The 21857-nt window shown below is 37.6% G+C and overlaps 1 protein-coding gene across 1 annotated transcript in view; it reads left to right on the forward strand.

Annotated features, from left to right (window-relative positions):
- NUBPL (NUBP iron-sulfur cluster assembly factor, mitochondrial) overlaps positions 1-21857 on the forward strand; it is a 91460-nt gene that overhangs the window by 66989 nt on the left and 2614 nt on the right. Inside the window, exons 8-10 of the mRNA XM_050897550.1 lie at positions 4061-4146; positions 8952-9072; positions 12974-13056. Of these exons, the coding sequence (XP_050753507.1) occupies positions 4061-4146; positions 8952-9072; positions 12974-13056 (290 nt within the window). The remainder of the gene's footprint in view (positions 1-4060; positions 4147-8951; positions 9073-12973; positions 13057-21857) is intronic.

A 21857-nucleotide genomic window follows, 5' to 3' on the forward strand; every position in this document is an offset into this window, starting at 1 on the left:
AGATCTTGTTCTACATCTTCAAGTGCAAACTGTATCCGTAATTGCAGGCACATTTTACCAATGAAGTAACAAGAAATTTAACAGAAGGTGAGAGGGACTCTGAAGAAATCCACAGTAGAGAAGATTCAGATTCACCAGGCTGTTTATAACTTGAAAGTCTCGCCTAGAAGTTTGAAATTGATGCAGTCGAAAAGGTAGCAAAAGTTACAAAAAGTGCATGACTGGTGTGGTCAGATCAGGCCATCCACAGCTGCATTGAGGCCTGAATGTGCTTCCTTGAAAGAGCGTTCAGTGCCTGTCAGTCAGCAGATGCAATTATTAGAAAAATGCAGATATCCTTCTGTGTCTTTATCCTCCAGAGCTCTATTTGTCAGTCTTTCTGGTCAGTTAACTTCACAGGTTTTGGGGTGGCATTATTTGCTAAGTTAATAAGAACCAGGGTGAAATAAGACACAGTCTAATACTTGTGTGTGGAGGCGTCCTTAATCATCTGTCTGGATGAGATGCATGTAGCCTGGTTCTGAATTCTGTCCTTGAAGACACTGGAGGGAAAAAAGAGTGTCTTAGAGGGATCCTTTTCATCCTGAGGTAGACCTTCTAAACTGCTGCTTATCAGCTGCTTTTTAGATCTTCCTGTTTTTCACTTGCGTACAAATTGACTATAGCTAAGGCCTGGAGAGATTCCACCTTATGCCTTGTAACCAGAGCATCTAATGCAAACCTTAATGATGCAATGAATAGAGGTGATATTTTCTATATACAGAAATTATAGGCTGTTTCAGCGCTTGTAATTTCCTGAACATCAGTCCACCAGAAGGATGAGTACCAATGTGCTGTGTAGGCACACCTTTCTTTTACTGACGATTAAGGACCTGGGGTTAAAGAAGAAAGGCAAACATCAGTGTTAAGGCTACTGTTAGTTCTGTCTCTGTATATTATGCATGCTAAGGATTAAAAATATAGTTAGCATAGTTTTTACTAATGCAACATGCATCAGCTTTTTGTCAACTGAAATACAGTGAAGTTACAAAAATAAATGGAATGCATGAATAAGTAGATATGTCAGTTAAACATAAATGTGCTCAACTTAGATATCCTTAGTATGCTCAAGGCACAGAAATTATTCTTCTGCACACAACTGCAAACAGAATTTGTAGTATGTTTTAATGTGCAGTGTGATAGCGTTATAGTTCCTGCAACTTCTCTGTTCAATTTGTCAGCCTTAGTTTGCCTCATTCAGACAGAGGCTTGTGTAAACATTGCACGTATTGCTTCAAGAGACGTGCTGTGTGCATAAATTCAGTCATATTTCATTACTTTATTGATCAAAATAACTCTTTACTGTTTGATATTCCTGTTAACTATGTAGAGCTAAGATAGCAAAGAAAGTGTGGGCTGTGTTCTTTCTTGCTCATCATTTGAATCACTTTCTGAATTAAACGTATGCAAACTATTCGGGGAGGGGAGTACCGTGAAAAGTCTCATTTGCCATATTCGGTTGCTAGTGAAGGAAATAATGCTGCTAATAATTTGAATTCTTGAACTTCAGGTTGAGTTGGCTGGACTAGCAGTTGTACCAAAGAAAAAGAAAAGCTACTTATTTTAAAGGCTGTTGGTATAAGTCAGTACAAGCTGGCTGTGAATAAATTTTGTCTGTAATCCAGCTCAGAGTGAAAAGGAAAATAGGAGACACATATCTATTACACCCTCAGCAGCAGCTTCTTGAGCATGTTGGCTTTCATTCTGTGGAAGAAACCATGCAAGTTGTCCATGAGCATAATTTTAAATCCTGTATTTCAGAAGCCAGAGTTTTTTATACAGGGAGTTGGTGTTTGTGGCAGCCTAAACTCTGTGATGTGCCATTGGGTCTTTTTGGCATTTCAGCTTTTTCCCTTTGGATGAGAATTTGTTAGTGAAAAATACCTCTTGGATAAGCTGCTTGTGGTTCTAGTGGGTGTTTTCATTGTGCATAGTCTCTGTCCTTCATACCAGGCCAATTGCTGGATTCTTAAAAAAATTAATAATGGACAAGAAAATGTAGACTTCAGTTTTGTTGACTGCGTATTAGCTTCTGCCTGAAGATCCAGGGAATGCTGAGCCAGCATCTTCAGAGAAGAGTGTGAACAAAAGTGTGAAACGACTAACATGAGTGTATACACATAAGACACAAATTTCCAATTTTGTTTGAAAAGAAAGCAGTAATAAGCATTTTGTCTGAGTATTGAAAGATCTTTGTTTTAGAAATATGCAGAAAACTCAAGGACATCAAGTCTAAATTACTTACTTGTGGACTGTGCTTTTAGGGAAGGGTGCATTAATTTTGTGGAATTAGCCCTACCTTTCAATGTCAGCTGTAAAGCGTAACCCTACACTTAGTGAAATGAGGAGCTAAGGTGACTTGGATGTAACTGAAAGGCTTCCACGTTATTCTTTGTGATGCCAGTGGAAACAGGTTGGCTTGGGAAAAATAGCAAATTATTCAGATGCCGGAGTTTTAGCGAACAATAGGGAAATTGCGTTTGCTTAGTACATTACATATGCCGTTCGGTTTTTGGACTTGTGTCTAATATTATGTAAGGCAGAGATTGGCAGCTTTTCAGGAGCGAGGTACCAGATTGTATTTTTCTTTCACACATTAGAGGTTAAGAACGCTGGTTGAAAACATTCAAACGCGCTGTCAGGCGGTGTTTGGAAACGTCTGGCTGTCAGGCAGGCAAGATGCCACCCGGCAGCCGGGGGACGGCGTGGGGCTGGTGTGAGGGGCAGGGCTCCCTGTCCCAGCGCTGCCAGAGGCGGGAGTGCTCTCGGGCTGCCAAGGCTCCCAGTGCTCCGGCCCGTGCCAGCGATGCCAGTGTTGTGTGCCTCTGGAAATCTACCCACCTCTTCCGTTGCCGTGTACGCCGAGGGTTGGGAACTGCAGGCCCAATAGGAAGCTCTGTCCCATGCATCTAAAATTGTCTGTTGTAATTGCTATTAGTGTGAAGTTTGGCATAAATTTCTTGTGCGAGGTTGGCTTAACGTGGCTCTGCAGAGATGTTTTTATAACAGATACTTCGGAGACTGGATGGTCACTATGAAACCAGAGCTAATGAATCGACCAGTAATGTCCTCTTTTACATTGCGTTTTTCTGAAATAGGGACGAGCATGAGCAGATTCTTGATGCAAATTTTGAAGAAATAATATTTGAAACCCCTGAGCATATGCAAAAAGAAGCTCTTTGTGCAGTGATGTGGAATATTATAATGTCTATATTGGTTTTGCAGGCTGTATTAATCAAGCAGTAATATAGGATAGTCTAGGATAGTAACCTGTAGGCTTACTTTAGAATCTAACCTTTGACAAAGAGCTCTGGCTGTTTTATATGCTCAATATTCTTGGGAGTACTAATTATCAGGTAAACTGGAGCCATGTCTGAACAGTGAGCAATACTATACTTTTTTCAAACCTAGTGCAAGTGTGCATGAGTTGGCCTCTTATTTTGTGGTATCATTCATACAAACGCACTGGTGTTGCGTCTAGTGTAACGAGTTTCAAGACTGTGCCTGTCAACGCTTGTATCAGAAAGTGTAGCAGGTTCAGAAGGCAACAGTCTGATTACAGGCAGCTGCTTCTTGATTTTAGAACAAGGCTTATTGTTAAATCAAAAGCTTTCAAATGTAATTATGGCATGGGACAGTTACTGTGTAGATATTCCCAGAGTACCACCTCTACAACCTGTCAGCATGTGGACCATATTGTCTTCTATCCATGGTCATATGACAGCTTTCTCTGTCATGATATGATATGATCATATGATCAGTTTTCTCATTTAGAAAATATAAACGGTTTCTACATGGAAAAATATCTAAATTATTCCTGTCATTCCATATCATATCTCAGTGATTTTGGTCATTGCATAATAAAAAAACTAGCATCATTTTCTTCCTTAAATTAAAAAAAAAAAAAAGCATAGAAATGTGCGACTACTTTGAATTTAGTAGCATGTACTAATTGTCAAAATATTTAACAGTAAAATTAATAATACACATTTTAATGATATTTCATGTTTTCTTTTCCCAGGAGCTGTGATCATCTCCACTCCGCAAGACGTGGCTTTATTGGATGCACGCAAAGGAGCTGAAATGTTTAGAAAAGTCCATGTGCCTGTAAGCCTTTACCTTAAAAATACCAGTAGATTGTTTTTTCAAAATGTAAAACCAAATCCATATACTGCAATAGGTGAACAAACCATTCAGGAATCACTTGAATTTCATAAATTTTTGTTCAAAAAAAAGGATTAGAATCCATCTTATATCTGTATCAGGAGCTTGCTTTAACAGAAAGGAAAGAATTTTCTCAGGCCCAGGTCATAATAGTACTTGATTTCTTTTAAATCAGTTTGTTTAATCACCTGGAATGGATCAGACTGCTAAACAGAGTATCTTACGAAGTAATGTGTGCTTTTGAATTATACTGTCTTACCATATCCTCGTTATGTGTCCTCTTCAGCACTGTCTGTGTTGGAGCTTAAAATCTAAAATTTCTTGAAATGTGGAAAAATCATATATTGGTACATTTTAAGAAGGAAATTTAAGTTTTTGGGGAGATATGTGCCTACCTAATTGTCACTTTGCCATTTGAAGGGCTCCGTGACTGTCACGACAAGTAGAAGGCTGCCTATATCACTTCGTTTTTCATGAGGTTTATAGCTTATATGATAGCTTGCTTGTTTGGGAAATGCAAAATTTAAAAATATCCACAATATTCATATGGATTGGGAGAAAATATTAAACAGGGTGACATCTTTGACTCGATATTTTCTGTGCGCTACAAGTTGCTAAGTAACTGAATGTTATACTCTAGAGTATGTTCATGAATTCATTTTTCATTTGAAACGTGCAGTTGATGAGAAAATATAAACTGAAATGCCTCCTCATCTTAAACAGTAAAGAAAAAAAGCCATTTACTATACTTCAAAAAAGATGTTTTCTTGCTTACCTGTGTGAAGGTTACTTCTATTCTTTATTAAGAAAGGAAATTTCTTTCATAGCTAGTGCTTTGTTAATTTAAAAAATGCAACAGAAACCTTGACATGACTGCTTTCCCTTTTTGTTTTAATTTACAGAATAGCTTAACAAAAGAAACACATTGATAAATTCCTTATTGTTAACTATTCCTTAAGCATATTTGCACCAAAATGAAAGTATGGTAGCATTTATCATTTGCTACTAGAAGAAAAACAAATATGTATAACAGAAGAATAACATGGCATGTTTTGTTTTGTTTTATGTTTGGGTTTGCTAAAATTATGCAAAATTATTTTCTTCAAATAAAATTGTGTTCAAGTTAGTACTTTGCTGAATTTTCCTTTTGATTTAATAAGAAATTACCAAGATTTCTTTTTAAGTCTGTTTTCTTCAATGTTCTTTGAAGAGAATGGCCTCTAAGAAAATCATGCATTCTAGGATAGGCTTGGCTGCTATTAATTTGACTAGTAGTAAGTAAGATATTAAATATTATGTTTTTTGATTTGTTGGAAGTTTCAGATCTTTCTAAATCGAATGAAAAGTCACAGCGAAGCTGTTGTGCCAGGTGCTGAGTTTGAATGCACTTGAACCAGTCATCAGATCTTACCTTTTTCATGGTGCTGCTTCATTTTATTCTGACCTTGTATGTACATGAGTACAGATGTGTCATTTACTTCAGTGTTAAAGCAGCTCCTGCCTATGTATTACATTTCTAAGTGTCAACTAAATCTGAGGATCTAAAGAAAGTTTAGTTACATAATTTTTGATGAACAACTTCAAACCTGAGGTTTACATCAAAGAGGTGGAATCTGTGGGACTGTGCTAAAATTGCGTATCCTGATTACATAATTGACTGATCTTTAAAAATCTAATCTTTAAAATCTTTAATCTTTAAAAAAGCGCTTGCAAAGAGTCCACTTTTCAAAGAAGCAGAGATTCTATAGGTTGCTGAATTCTGAGTCTTTGAGTACGCTTGCTTATATTTAATGGAGTCTCTCACTTGTACATATAGGCATACACACATTCCCCTCACCCCCAGTCATTAGTTACCAAAGACTCGAATGACATATGTAGTATTACCACAGTAAAGTTACAACTGTTAACATTGTTTGTTTGTCCTTTACCGCATTGAAATTAGAGTAGGATGACTGAAGGAACTGATGAAAAGCTGGCAATGAGAGTCAGCATTAGAACTGGGATTACAATGCAAAAGTCTTATTTTCAATCTTAGGACATAGTCATTAGAAGAGGAGTGCCATCTCTTGTGCAGTGGAGCATGCCTGGTAAGGAAGGAGTTTGCAAAGTGATGCTGACTCCTATCACAACAAGTTTCAAGATTCTTGCCCATTATATGAGTTTGGCCGTTGTTTTCATGCATCCCAGAGGCTTGCTCTGGGCAGGTGACAAAAAAAAAGAGAATAACTTTGAGTATTTAGGAAAAAATTGCCTATTTTCACCTGCTGAAATTGAGTTCAGTTCAGTATGGTTTGTATTATCAATCATATCCCTGAAAGAAAAAGACAGGGTTTTAGTTACATCTGCAACTTTTCTGGTAGTTTCCTTGAATTGGAAGGTTATGTTGTGGATTTCACAGGTTTCAAAAAACTGCTTATGTAAACTCAGCTGTGTATTTCCTTCTAAGATGTACTAAAATTGTTTATTTGGCTATGTACTTACTGGTATTTCTGTAGCGTCCAGAGTACCCAGCCAAGATTATGGCTTCATATTGGGAGCGGACATGAGAGCCAAAAATTGCTCATTATAAAATGAAAGGTAGGCAGACAGAAATATTATTGTGCACGTTTACTGGAAGCACTAAAATGTCAAGTGACTGATGGTTACCTAGGAAGTTGATGGTAGACTGAGGAACTGTAACCCTGATCATGTCAGTCCCTGTCAGGTTGGAGTCAGACGTCAGCGCCATCCGTCCTTAAGTACAGTGAACGACTTAAGTGGGTTTCTCAGGAATTGTCTCCTTGGGTAAAGACGGAGGGCTTTCATTTTCTCACTGTATTTAATTTAGAAGGTAGTATATTTGGATTTCGGCGTGATTTGTTGTGTAAACAAAAGGTTAATTGAGCATAAGAACTATGTAAACGTTCAGAAACAGCGTGTGTGCAGATAATTCATAATGAAAGGTTTCTTCATTTCCTGTTATTTCTTGATGGATGTCTCTTCACTGTTTAAAATAACGATTTGACTAAACGAAGTTCAGTTCCGTGCATTATAACTATCCTCTCCTCCACTACCATAGGTTAGCTCCTATATTGCGGTGCGTCTCGTCATACTAGTTTTCATGTCATTACTGAGCCAAGTTTGCTGAGAAATGTACAGGGAAAGGAGCTCACTAAGGACTAGAATAGGATTCATGCATACTTACGGGATAGTTTGTGTAGACAGTAACAGCTGCTTTGAAGCTATTCCAGCTCTATTATTTGAGCAGGGAAATAAGAGTTATTATTGACTTCATTAGCAAGACCTATTACTTTGTCTGTAGATTTAAAAGCTCTGAAGATCATAGTGAACTCTCTTCCTTCTGTAAATGTATCTGCAGAAATATGCATGTTAAAAACACACTTCAGCACTAAAGCTGTGTATGTTTGCACAGATTCTATGTTAAACTGGGTGTTTATAATTGGCAACTTAATATTAAAAAAAATCTCTTCATATTCCAGAAGAATAATTTATATATTAATTAATATGCACTACTCTCATTGGCTGATAGATAGGAACAACACTGAAAAAGTAAAAATGATTGTGTAATGCTGAAATGTCATTTGCTTTTAGTAAGATTTGTTGAAATGAAAAAAAACAGGGACGGTGAATAAGACCTCTAAAACTGATATAGCACTGGGGATACAGCTGTATCTCAGCATTTGCATTAACTGTGGCAGAAGGACTTCTTAGTTATTAGGTTATCAAAGAATTAACAGAACAGCTGTAATAGTCCCTTAACTATTCACAAAACAATAGTAGAGTACATAACTTTTTCTTTGATTGTGAATTCGCTGAATCATAAATGTTGTATGACTACTTTGAGGAGAACAGAAGGTTCAACCCCAAGATACATGAAGATGAATTAATTCATTTAAAGTATAAATTTCAAGTGCTCTTTTTTTCCTGTGCTGCAGAAAATGGCTTTCCTGTATCCTAGTTAAAATACTATTTTAAATGCAGTTTTGTTTACTAGGTGAATAACATGAGATCAATGCTATCATTAACATTACTGTACATTGTGAAAGAAGATTTTTGTGTGCATGATTTGGCAAATTTTCATTTGACATATTTTGCAAGGATGGTGTTGAACAGCTGGCATCAACAGAAAGGTACCTAATATGTGTGTATTAGATTTTTTCTGCTGTGTTTTTTGCCACTTAGTTTCACATAATTATTTATTATTTATTTTGTTTGATCTTTAAAATGTGTTTCTGCTCTTCAGAAGAATAGCAAATATGGTTCTTCTTGAAAACATTTCCCTACAGGATAACTTACAAAAATATCTTAACAGCATGTCTTGATTGTGTTATTTCTTGTAATGGTATGTTTTTATTTTGTGTTTCCTGAAACTGCAAATTACAAAACTATAAAACACAACATGAAAATTCTTCCAGTATTCAGAGTTTGAAAATGAAATACTGGCAGGGAGAGTTCTTGGAAAGATAGGCCTGTACAAGAGGTACTTTTGTTACAAGTAAGTTTGTTAATTTTTGAGAGGTATAAATTTGAAAAACTTGAAATAATGCACAAATGATAGTGCAACTGAGACAACTAATAAGAGTTGATAATGATGTTAATGAGTCTGATATTACTGCTACTTCCCATTATAAATGAGTACTCTTTGTCGATTCTTTGTTGATAATCTCTTCTTTATTGTCAGAGATGAATAATGGAAATACCGATGCTTGAATCCCAGGTTTGAACATTCCTTTCTTTTACTTTAACAGGTTTTAGGACTGGTTCAAAATATGAGTGTGTTCCAATGTCCCAAATGTAAGCATGAGACACACATTTTCGGAGCTGACGGTGTAAGAGATCTAGCAAAAACCCTTGGATTGGATGTTTTAGGTAAGGATATAGAAATGGTTTTATTTTTGAAGAAAAATTTAATGGCGTGTGTGAGGGAAGCATTAACTGCAGTATGGAACTGCATAATCCTAGATTACTCTATGTTCAGACAGTGTTCAGATATAATAGAACTAATAAGTAGTTGAATGTCACAGTTTTTGTATGCTCTGTTCCTTATCAGGATTGTTCTTGTAAGTGGGATGTGGACTGGATGTGAAAATTCTTGAATTGCATCTTAAATCTCTTTTGATTTATAAACAATCCAGAACATGAATTGTTTTGATATTGATGTGCCATATTACCTGAAATTCATTATGTTATTGATCGTACAACAATTTTTACAAATAACCAAGAATTCTATTTGGTCTTGTAAAACAGACCTAAACTCTGTCCATTAATGTCAATAGAAGTTTTCTCATTTATTTCGTTTAAATGAAATGAGTTGTTACATATTGAAATAAATATGGTAATGTGAAATGCAGTCCCTTAAAGCAGTTGTTTTTATGCCCGTATGAAGATATCTGGACTCTTGTATGGAAGCAAGCAGACTGTAAGGATTGTATTTAAGTGTTGAGATTAAAAGAATATGCTAAATTGCAAAATGTTGTTTCAAACGAAAATTTATTGAAAACAAAAATTAGCCATGATTAAACAATCTGGCATGCCTATAAGCTAGAATATACATTGATCTTTAAAATATACATTGCTATTTTAAAAAGGCATATTTAAACCTGTACTGTCAGTAAAAAAAAAATTACAGAATATAACAGTGTCATTAAGTTAGTAAATGGGATAATTGCATGTGCTAATGATGTATTTCCATGTATTACTATAATTATCTCAATGATTTTCCATAGCTAATTCATTAAAAAGAACCAGGAAGCTCACTTAGAAAGATCAACACAGAAACATCAAGGTCTGACATAAACTTAAGATAGCAAGGCAACATATAATTAAAGACATGCTTTTGGGCTGTCTTTTAGTTTTCTGAATGTATAATGAGTTGTGATCAGAGCCCAAGGGGACTTCTACAGCTCTGGGTTATGTGGATGGATGCAAATCCTCTGCAAGCAGTTGAATCAAACATGCACTTAGATACACAGGCACAAATGATGTGCCATGCCATTGGTCCCATAGATGGTTTTTGTTATTCCCTAAGAGGGCAGAACTGATTGTGATTTTATTTAATTAGGAGTGATGTGAGAGATTTATAGATTTAGCAGGGGATGGATGAGATGTATGAAGAAAAACAGAGTGAAGTCTACCTTCAAACTGTCAGTGAAAGACCAGACTAAGATTAAGAATAATGCCTCAAGGGTTAAATTTAGAATTACACTACTTGATCTGATTAGTATGCTCCTCCTTCCAGGGATGACCATTATATAATTATACCATACGGTATTATAAGAATTACTGCTTACAGATTTTACGTTAATCTATCCCAAATAGAAGTTTTATCCCAATGTTACTTGAATTCTGCCCAAAAGCCTTGAGAACTTAAATATATACATTTTATATATATATAAAAAAATAAAATTAGTATTTCTAAATTTATTTTGCTTATATTTTGCAACACCTGTGGCTGTTCTGTTTGTTCAACTAAACGCCTAGTCCTCTTGTGAAACCTGACAAGGTTTTAGGTTCCATGATAACATCTGACAAATTCTGCAAGCTAACGATGTGTAGGACAGAAAAGTATTTTCCTTTTATTTGCTCATAATCGGCTGCCTTTAATATTACTGCATACCTCCTTTATTTTTCTTTATGACAGAAGACAATAGCAGTTGCCAGCACACCTCTGAGTGTAGTTCATTATTTCGTATACTTTTGATTGTCTTGTCTTTTTATTGTTCCCTAAAGGAAAGTGTGCCAAAGTTTGTGAGAAAGACTTTGTGCTGCTGATTGTTTCTCTCCCTGTCTCTGAAATTCCCCATTTTTGCTTTCTTTTTTTTGAAGTTTGGTGACCATAACTGTGACCAGAAAGCTATACCATTGATATACATAATACTAAGATGATAATTTCTGTACACTCCATCCCGACCTTTGCACTTCCTCACTTTTAAAACTGTATCTGCTAATAGAACTAGCAATGACTCTCAGATTTTTAAAACTCTCTTTGTTTTTACTTCCTACAATAAATTCAAATTATTCTCAGCACTTACCCTTTCTTTGCAGTCAGCAATAATTGTTAGTATCAGAAAAACGTACGATGGCAAGTTCCCATCACGTTCTATAGTAAAGAATAGTGCAAAAACTTCATCTTCCTCAAACCCTTATCACCCAAACAGCTGTGCAGATGCTTTTGCTGTCTTTATGCTTCTGCTTAATTTATAAGGTTTTGATTTTTTTCTTTTAAATTAAGATTGCATTTTGCTTTGTCTTCTGTCTTGCACTTTTGCTCATACAAGTCCTGTTATGCTCCTGTAGTACCAGCACATCTTTGTAAGTATGAGGAAGAAAAGAGAGAGGTGCCATTTTGTAGTAGGGCCGTTCTTTTTGTAATTCTCTGAGATTGTTATTTAAGCTGATAGTGAAGAAGTATTTTTCATTAACAAAACATCCTTGGGAAAAAAGTGAAGATTAGTCTCTGCATAAAATATTGGTAGAAACTAACTTCTGGGAGATTTACAAAGTAATTGTTATTCTATTAAGAATGTTTAAGGTTAAAAAAACTTTCAAAGGACCCCCTAACTATATATTTTATGAATAAATGAACAGAATTCTATGCCTAAAGAAATTTATTCATGACTGAAACAAATAAACAATTAAATTTGAAGGAAATGGACTGTAATCATCATAAATAACAAATTGAAGTTCTTCAAAGATTCAGCTCACTAATCATGGAGCCACAGCTTTTGTGTTTGCTATTTGTTTGGTTTTTTGTTTGTAGTCCTGCTTGCTTTCAGTTCTGTTTTATCTCTTAAGCTCTGTCAGTTTTCATACAGTTTTTTTAATGTTTCTTTTTCTGACTACATTGAACTTCAGTAATTTACACTGGCCTTGGTTTGGGTTAAATAAAAGTTGCTAAAGTGTGTGAATTAAACTGATACAGTTTCTGAGACCAGTCAAGATTGAACTAAGGTAGGCTGTTCTGTCTACATCCATCCATGATGTAAAATGTAGCTGTATCTTCCATTAAAAGAAAGTTGGTCTTCAATTCACTTCATAATTATCTATGTAGCAATGAAGTAACATGGGAACTTCAACTTTTCTTTAGTGCTGAAAAACTGTATTTCAGACAGTATGTTTCAGAGTGGAATAGGGCTGCTAATTGATAGGGCTGCTAACGTTCCTTTAGAGCGTTCCTTTCCTCTCTGACAGTTCCCTGCTTGTTATAAAAGCAGAATATAAAGAAGATTTCTATTGGAAAGAAGAATGAACTGAATAGTTGTCTACCTTTTAATTGGATCCAAGGCCTAATAAGGACAATAACAAATGCTATTATTTGGAAATTAAGTATTCAAAGAAGTCTTTGAACAGTGATTAAAATCTTAAAACCCCACTGAAAAGAATATACAATGAGGAGATAGGCTGAACAGTAAGCATTTGCCTAACACTCAATTTTTTTTTATGTATGCAAAATAATTTGTATCTCAGCCTGTGCTTTTCTGTGTATTCCAGGCAAAAAAGCAAACTGCCTTCTCTAATAAATTACTACAAAACATAGTCCTTCCTATTCAGAGAATGAAAAATCCAGAATATGTTTGGCATTAATCATTATGGATGTACAGAAACTGTACTGCAGCCAATTTTCATTTTAAATCCTAATTTTTTGAGATTAAGTAATTCACAGAATATACCGAACTGGAATTTGATTTCAATTTGCTTTAGGGCTATTTTAATGAAACATTTAAGAAATATTAGGTCTTCACATATGTGTATCTTGGTATTTTTGATACAGGAGACATTCCACTGCATGTTAATATACGGGAGACGTGTGATTCAGGACAGCCTGTTGTGATCTCGCAGCCTCAAAGTGATGCCGTAAGTTTGGTGCACTGCACTTAAAACAACAAAAAGCCCTCCTCCAAAAGTGAATGGAGAGTGCTTCTCGTTATTGCTGTTTGAAAAGAAATGTGTATCTGAATGTAACTTAGGGAAATAAAGTAAAAGAGGGTAGTATCATCAAGTAACTCAGGCCCTTCATTTTGGAATGCTGGTCATCCGTTCTGCTTCTGTGGATTTGGTTTTGTTTAATTAGTCTGAATCATTCAGAATAGCAAAGATTCGATCCAGGTTCTGACATGCCAAGAAGAGGAAGGTCAGTGTCAAGCCTCATGAGACCTTGCAGCTAACGTAGGTCCTCTAAAACTGTCAGTTGAGCCTTTGGTAGTTGAGCCTGGAAACTGTCAAAGTGTCCTATCCAAAGATGTTTGGAGCAAAACCTGCATATTGTCAGTACCTGGGTTGTTTTCATCAGGAAGTGGAGCAATTTACACACGAGAGGAAATGGATTTTTCGGTGCATTTACCATAACATTTTATTGCCAAAGGAAAATACGAGTTGTTGAGGTGGTGGAAGTCAAACATACAAGTCTGTAAAGAAAAGCAGTTGCACATATTATACTTCATTAACACTGATAGAGTAAGATTTTCCTGGCTAGTATTTTCTTTCTTCTCTGCTGGAGTTTGTCTGCTGGGCTCTGTAGGGCAGGGTGTTGTCTGCCACATTGTGTTTGCACAGTATATGGCATGATGCAGCCTCACTCTTGACTGCTGCTTAGATGTTACCGTAAAAAAAAAAAAGTGATTAATGCTGATAATAGGCAGTAGAATCAATTAGAGAAATCGGTAACCTTTCTAATATCATGATTGCTAGGCACATGCTGAAATATTTTTTTCCTTCCCACTCTTTTAAAAGAAAAAAAAAAGAGGGCGATTAACACTGTTAATCCAGTGTTATTAACATACTGATCAGGATTCCAGAGGAACGGTGACAGTTTTAAAACTGTAATACATCATTTTGTTTTGAAAGAGAAGCAGTAGCACTATGGCATGTTGATTTCTAATTGAATGCAATATTTTTGCTAGGCTTGGGCAAGGCCCATGCTGATCCTCTGTGGAATAATGTAGTGATCTTGAGTCTAGATCCTTGCGAAAAGGAATCGTTCTAATCAATACAGTAGTTTCTATCTGGGAAGTTTGATCAGCAGTGCGAAGGCTTGAATAGATGCATGGCTTAGGTCAAAGTCGAAGGAAAACAGCTGAGCAAACTTAAGATGGAAGGCTCACAGTATCTGAAATCTATAATAACCAAGAGTCTGTAGCCTGCAGGACTATCAATCTAAAAATTCAGACATGTAGGACAGCATTTTGAAAATTAAAGAAGACAAGAAAATCTGTTGTGTTGCCATCTGTTCCTCCTTGGACTATGTTCTTGGTAACGAAAGGAGGGGTTATAAGCACCATTTGTGGCAATTAAGTTAAATATGAAGAGGAATAAAGACTGACAAATATGTGTGACTCTGGGGAAAACTTTTAATATTCTTCTCTGCCATTGTGTCTGTGAGATAATCATTCTCCTCAGAGAATGAGGGTTTTTTAGGTGTCACTAATCTCTACAGAATGATAAAGAATTTCCCTTTATCCCTGGTTTGCTTCTCATTTTAAAGACAGAGAAAATTATTGTTGTTCTCTTATATTTTAAAAGAAAAATTAAATTCTTAGCACATAACTGAGGGTGGGAGAGGTCATATAAGATCAGATTTTAATCTTTAATACATGACACCGTCGCCATGTTTCTCAAATAAACTAAAATTGTGGCTATTCATGCATGAACAATCACAATTTTTCAGACAGAGAACAATGTGCTCAGAGCTGCTGAAATTATCTGTGCTCTTGTCCCTTAAATTTACAGGGTTTTTTTATACAAAATTCTGTGCTGTTTTTGTTAGAACACACATATCAAATACAGAATCATAGAACTGAAATAATACCTAGCAGATTCAAACAGTGGGGAATAAAGGTGGTGATTGACTTCTCAGAAACCCAGCATGCTGTCACACCTTCTAAGCTCTGTCAAGGCTAGAATAAAGGGTGTTTCTAAAGTATGTTAGCTAATACTTTTTTTGCTTACACACCTGCCATGGGGTTCAACTTGCCTTGCTGATATGTAAAAGTATAGCTCTCACTCTACACTAGAATTTTAACATGTGTAAGCAAACTTGTCTAAATTCGTTATTTTAAAGCTTAGATGTAGTTGGTGGAAAAGGGAAGTTTCCTTTTCACAACTGGCAAGGAAATTACTAACGACTAAAACAACGCTTCCAGAAAAAAAGATTACTACTTATAGAGTTGTGCATGTGTGAACTTAGAAAGTTCTTCCTCAGGGAAGGCACAGAATACATAAGACTCATCTACTTATGGAAAGGGCTGACTATATAGCTAAAGGGTGTGAAGGTTTAATGGCCGGAGTTCTCTTCTGGTGAAGCTTCAGACAGTCCCCATGGAGAAATACACAGTGCTGGTAAAATGATTTTGCTCTTGGTATAACATTGTCTATGTTAGTGTTTCTGTCAGCTTAGTTGTTTAAATTGTGGCTTTTTTTTAACACTCTTCATTGACAAAACTTTGTTATGTGCTGTAGAAATGGAATATTGCTGTACTCACGTTAGCCTAAATGGCAGGGGCTAGTCTGACAGAAAGAGAGCAGACACACTGCAGCAGTTGGGAATGATCTAAGATCCTCTACAAGAAGCTAAGCGTTTCTTAGTTTAATCAACAGTGAGGACTTACCAGACTCTTCTGGACATAACTGGGAGTCTTGGGAGCATTTTCCTCCTTCCATCAAGCTGTGGAGGTGGATTGACTGACTAGGACTTCATTTTTTTGCTCACCCAAACATATGAGAGAGTCTCTAGACAGCAAAAGCTAGTAAAGGAAAATCAGGAACACTGCTAAAATGGTAGAATAGGGAAAACAGTAGGGAAAAAGGTAGAGTAGGGAAAACAAATGAGGAATCACTGAAACCAGGTGGAACTGATCATGCTCAGATGTAGGGGAACCTCCTAGGGATCATGAGAAGGAACCAGCAGCAAAACAGGTGTTTGAAAGAGGCATCCTGAAACTTGTGGATAAGAGGGCTAGAAACATAGCAGGAGATACAGACATGATTAATTGCAGTGGAGTCATTCTTGCACCAAATGAGTTGTTCAAATGCCCAGCGAACTCTCCATTAACACTGGGGGAAAAGGTAAGTAGAGGTTCCGAAGAGCTGTTCAATCTCTGAGCACAAAACCCAGAGAGGTATGGGCCAGTTGGTGGTTATCTTCTGGGGACTTCCTGCTAGAAACTTTTGGGTGTATCACAGCCTTGATAGCACAGTGGATTTGCTAATACCTTGCTAGAACAGACAGGCTAGCTGTGACCGTTGACCACCAAACTCCCATCTGTCTCAAGGTCAAAGAAGCAACTCAAGCAAGTACAAAACACATTTGCTGTACCAGTATGTCCATTCACCTTCTAAAAGCTAGAGAGTCTTGTTGGGATAGACGTTTCAGGGAGGAGAGATGCTGGAGGCTGAGGCAAGCAGTAGATGTTGTCTCTCATCATCTTGTCTTGGGAATGAGGTGATTAAAAAAAAAAAAAAAAGAATTGTGGAGGAGAGATGATACACTCCTGAGGTGTGTAGCTAAGGTGACAGCAGATAAGTTGTCATAGTTTAACCCCAGCCAGCAACTAAGCACCATGCAGCCGCTTCCCCCTCCCCCCTCCCAGTGGAGTGGGGAGGAAGAAGGGGAAAAAAGTAAAACTCGTGGATTGAGATAAGAACAGTTTAGTAACTAAAGTAAAAATAAAAATACACTACTAACTAAGAATAATAATAATTGTAATGAAAAAGAATACAACAAAAAAAAAGAAATAAGAAACCAGTGACAGACAATGCAGTTGCTCACCTCCCACTGACTGATGCCTGAGCCGCAATCCGCGCCTCCCAGCCAACTCCCCCCCGTTTATATACTGGGCATGACGTTCCATGGTACGGAATACCCCTTTGGCTAGTTCAGGTCAGCTGCCCCAGCTCTGCTCCCTCCCAGCTTCTTGCACACCTGCTTGCTGGCAGAGCATGGGAACCTGAAAAGTCCTTGGCTTAAGCTAAGCGCTACTTAGCAACAACTAAAACATCAGAGTGTTATCAACATGATTCTCACACTAAATCCAAAACACAGCACTGTACCAGCTACTAAGAAGAAAATTAACTCTACCCCAGCTGAAACCAGGACAGAAGTCATGAATGAATGAAGTTTAGATTTCACCTTCTTCCCCTTCTCCATTATTAAAGAGCTAGTGAGCCCTCATGGCAGAAAGTATAAAGAGGATTGCTTTTGGAAAAAAACTCAAATTCCAGGAAACACATAATGGTCAGTTAGTTCCTTAGTGTTTTCTTGCCACATATTGTTATGGAAAACATTTGGAATCTGTTAAGGAAAAATACTTTGAGTTCACCCTCTTGTTCCGTAAAAATCAAATGGAGTATATTGGGAAAGTAGGGGAAGGTGAAAGGGAGCAAATCTGGCGAATCATATATAGCTTAGAGTGTTAGATTGCCAGATGGCACAGGCTTTTGCAGGTACGCACAAACTTATGTGCAGTGTGGTGAGGAATTTATGACTTGGGTAGGAGAAGAGCCAAACTTGTCCTGGAGCAAGGAAACCAGGACCTGTGGCTGGAAAACATGCTTAACGTCATCCTATCCAGCTTGCGATAAAGACCAATGTATGATACAAACCCCACATACTTCTTGGGGGAGGTTCTGTTACCATCTAGTTCACATTTAACAATGTAAAACGTATTCAGCCCTCTTGCAGATTTCATTTACTCATATATATTGGTGAAGGATTTTGAGGCCAGTAAATTGCACACAGATCTATAAGGGGAGAGAAAAAGCCCAGTCAGGTGGAAAGCAGGGACACAAGGCATCAGCAGTCTGACGTAACAGAGGAAAGTAAGTCTGGTTAAAAATCTCTTTTCAATTAAATTAGAAATGTTACAGACCTTACTGTGGTATTATCCAAAGAGACAGGTGGAATTTGTATTCAGAAAGACTTTTTTTGTAGAACTCTATGAAAGGGTGATGTGTGAGTAGGGTAAAAATGTACAACCTTTTAAAGCTTGCAAGAAATAGTTGGAGAAAAATTGAAGTAGTGGTGGCAAATAATGTTTGCTGTTGTTTAGCTGTCATCAATAATTCCATTTAAAGAGTGGTCTCTCCAGGGTGTGATATCTTTAAAAGAAAAACAAACCCTGAAGAAGGCTGCATGATATGATTTATAATATGCCTTATCATCAAGGCTTCCTTTGAATGATCACAGTAACATTTGGTATGTGTAGGTTCGAATTGTTCATTCAGGGTGTGGATAGTACAATGCATCATCAGACCCTCATTTGTGCTTCACTCTGCTGAAGAAAATGCTGAGTGGTAGGATAGTCTGTTTGAAGGATGTTACTATATTGCATTTGAATTGCACTGTTCTACTTAACCATGTGTTCCTGGCAGGATATCTTTTTTGATGTACGTAATGGCACCTGAGTGATGTACATGCATAATGGCACCTTGGGGCTAGCAGTGTTTCCCAGCTGAGGCTCCCTCAGAGGACGGCTTGGCTTTTGCAACTGCTGATATATAGGATTAACACGAAATTTCCCATCAGCACTAAGGATTTTTTTTGAGGTATTAGGTTCAGGAAGCATCCAGTTTACTTACCCATCTCCTCCATTTCATCTTGTAATTTATGGATTGACTTTTATCGTCTCATTAAGTCCCCTTTCTGGGCTGAGTCTTCATTGCAGCTTGGCAGGAGTTGCCAATACATGCAAAGAAGAATCTTATGGTAGAACTACCCAGAGGAGGACAGAGTGGGAAAGGCTTTGGACCTCTTGCAGCAATCAAGAATTTCTCTGGGTGACGTGAAGCTTTTATCTGAAGTGGAAGCTCATTTAAAGCTGTGTTTATCATTATGCTTTTAGTGCCTTCTGAGTTGACCACAGTAAAATGCAGACATCGGAGGGCAGCTCCAGTCACGCACTGGAGGCTGGAATTGTGTCAAAGTAACAAGCAATTTCCATGGAAATTAAAGCTATTTAAAAATCTGATTGAACTGGAAAATGAACTGTGGTTGAGCAAAGAGAGTGTTAATAAGAACAAAAGCTATCACCTATCATTATTTTCATGCAGATGGTAGCTAAGTCTAGTATTTGTCATTGTGATAGTCACTGTTTGATTAGTTGCTCATGGTTGCTAGTTTCCTTTAGCAATGAATAAAGTATAAGACCCTAACAGCTCAGTTGAGCAGATTTAAATACCTTATCCTTCTTTACAGGTATAGTAGCATCCACAGCATTTGATATTCCAGACAGTCGGGGACTTGCATAGATTCTCCCTTGGATTACTGGGCTAGATAAAGCATCTTAATAGTCTTGGAGTCTTTTAATCACAAATAGAAGTTAGAAACCATGTCAGTACCAGGATTTATACTCTATGGTGTACTTGGCCTGCAACCAAGTGATGGGATCAGTATGCTTTTGCTCAGTTGTTTGTATGCAGTGGTTTGGGTGAAGGCGAATGTGATATCAGCTCCTACCTGTTTTGACTTTGTTGATGGGTAAATTGTATTCTGTATTTGTGTGGCCATTGCACTAGACACTGGAAGTCACTGTAGTGAGCTGTTTGCAGGATAAGATCTGCACTTCAGTGAAAGGCAAACTGGCAGGTCAAGCCAAGCCAGTCCAATCCATGAGAACAGGGCAGAGTCAGCTATGACCTGTAGAGTCAGTTTGCAGTAATCTTAGCAGTGATGCATACTTCCCTTATGGGTAAGATTTTTAGGGAGAATGAAATGCCATAACTGAAAGGCTCACATTTCTCTAGGATTACCGTAGGGCTTAATTAGATGAGCTAATAAAAAGACTTGCAGTTTAAATCTACCCCATGTCTATTATCCCATGACAGAGTAATGAATCAGGATGTTCTGATTATTTAGGCTAAGTAGGACTTTTCAGTCCTTTCCCTGATGAACTTCATTACAAGTTCTCCGTTTCCTACTCCACGATCTATGCTGTTGTTAGTCACTTCATCATCTACTGTGCCCTCTCAGTCCTAAGGAGGTTTGTGATTTAAAGAATGCTACGCTCTTCTGGCAGTGTTTGTACCGGTGTTTGAGAGGTGAGCAGTCTCTCACGTGGCCATTATCCAGCTCTTTCGACTCTCTGAATGTCACCTTCCACCTCTACCTCTGCCCTCCTCAGTGCTGCTCTCAGAACCCATCTAGGCAGCATTCGTAATGAACAAGTCTGGTCTGGTTTTGGGGCATTCTGTCTTCCTGCGCACTTCTCCTTCGTCCTCTTGAAACAGGGAGAATGTTTGGCTTCCAGCTAACTGATATGTTACTGTTAAATATAAAGTTGTCCATCTGCAAAAAAAAGCTTTCAGAAAGACAGTCTATAAACCATTCCTTTAGAGCTTCCAAACCTTAAAGGGAAAAACTGATCTGTAAAGTTCACTTTTATCCTATTAAAATGAAAATGGTTGTGAGTGATGAATAAGAACTCATCCTTTACTTTTTCTCCTCTGGCTTTCCACCCAAAAAGGAAATAAAAAACTCTCTCCATATTTAGTTGCAACTCATCTTCTTTTGCTTAGTAATGATGGAGTAAACAGCTGAACTGAGCTGTGCTCTCTGCCTACAGATGCTGCATTGAAAAGATCATGAGTGGGAGAAACCATTCAATACATGTAGGGTTGTTTTTATGTAACGAAAGGTGTATTGACAGTCACTGAGATTTAGACCTTTCACATATGTTGATTGATAGACAGGTCCTCACTCGTAGCTGAATGATTTGTTCAAAGATAGGAAACTAAGGCTCAAAGCAGTTGATTTTATCAAAGACAGGTTACTGGCAGGATTCTGTAAGGACATGTGTGAGATACTGGTCTGTTGAACATATAAAGTAGTGGTCTAGGAGAACAAAAAAAGGATGCTTAGCAGGTAAGACCAATTGCTGCTAACACTAGGGTTAGGTAATACTAGCATGCTGGCTACAAAGAGTTGCACCAGGAACCTCCTGTTACGAAGCAACAGATCAGCTACTTGGCAAATGAGAGTCAGTGTACATTGTGAAATTGTTGCCCGGATACTCATTAACAGTGTTTTGGGGGAAAAAAAACCCCTAGTTTATTGGGATCTTGACATAGGGTAACACTTACACAAGCAATCAAGTCTCCCAAGCAGGATATCTGGTTGCTGTCTGGATGGTTATAGAAGTCTGTGTTCCAAGGACCCTTGCCAATGGTGTCTTTGGCTGGATCAAATGAAACTCCCTGAACTGCTGTTCAGCTCAGTTTTAACAATGCAGCTAGTCCATGGTCCTCTCCTATCTTAACTAGGTACAAACCCACTGTTCCTGCACCTGCAGGAACAATTTCTATGGTGTATTTATAATTCTGTCTACAATTTGGTCAACTCTGGAGCAGGAACAGCCTGGGCAGTCTCTAGAAGGGGCCAGATTTTCCATGCAGGTTGTTAATTGACTCGTTAAAACACATGAATTGATCTGTGCAAAGTGGGAGCTGCCTGCGGGCGCAATTTCCACCTGGAGCACTCCTACACCAATTAGTCAAATACTTAACTGCAAAGGCAGCTTCATTTAGTCAATCACCTTATTTCAAGTTGGTCCATTATCTCATTTAGGTGGGTGGCTAGCTGGGGAGTAGCTAGACCACCCAGGGGATTAATAGCTAAGTGTGGTGGGTGTTGCACATGGGCACAGCTGTGCTACCCAGCTGCACTG

Source organism: Gymnogyps californianus, chromosome 5, assembly GCF_018139145.2.
Source record: "Gymnogyps californianus isolate 813 chromosome 5, ASM1813914v2, whole genome shotgun sequence".
Lineage (NCBI taxonomy): Eukaryota > Metazoa > Chordata > Aves > Accipitriformes > Cathartidae > Gymnogyps > Gymnogyps californianus.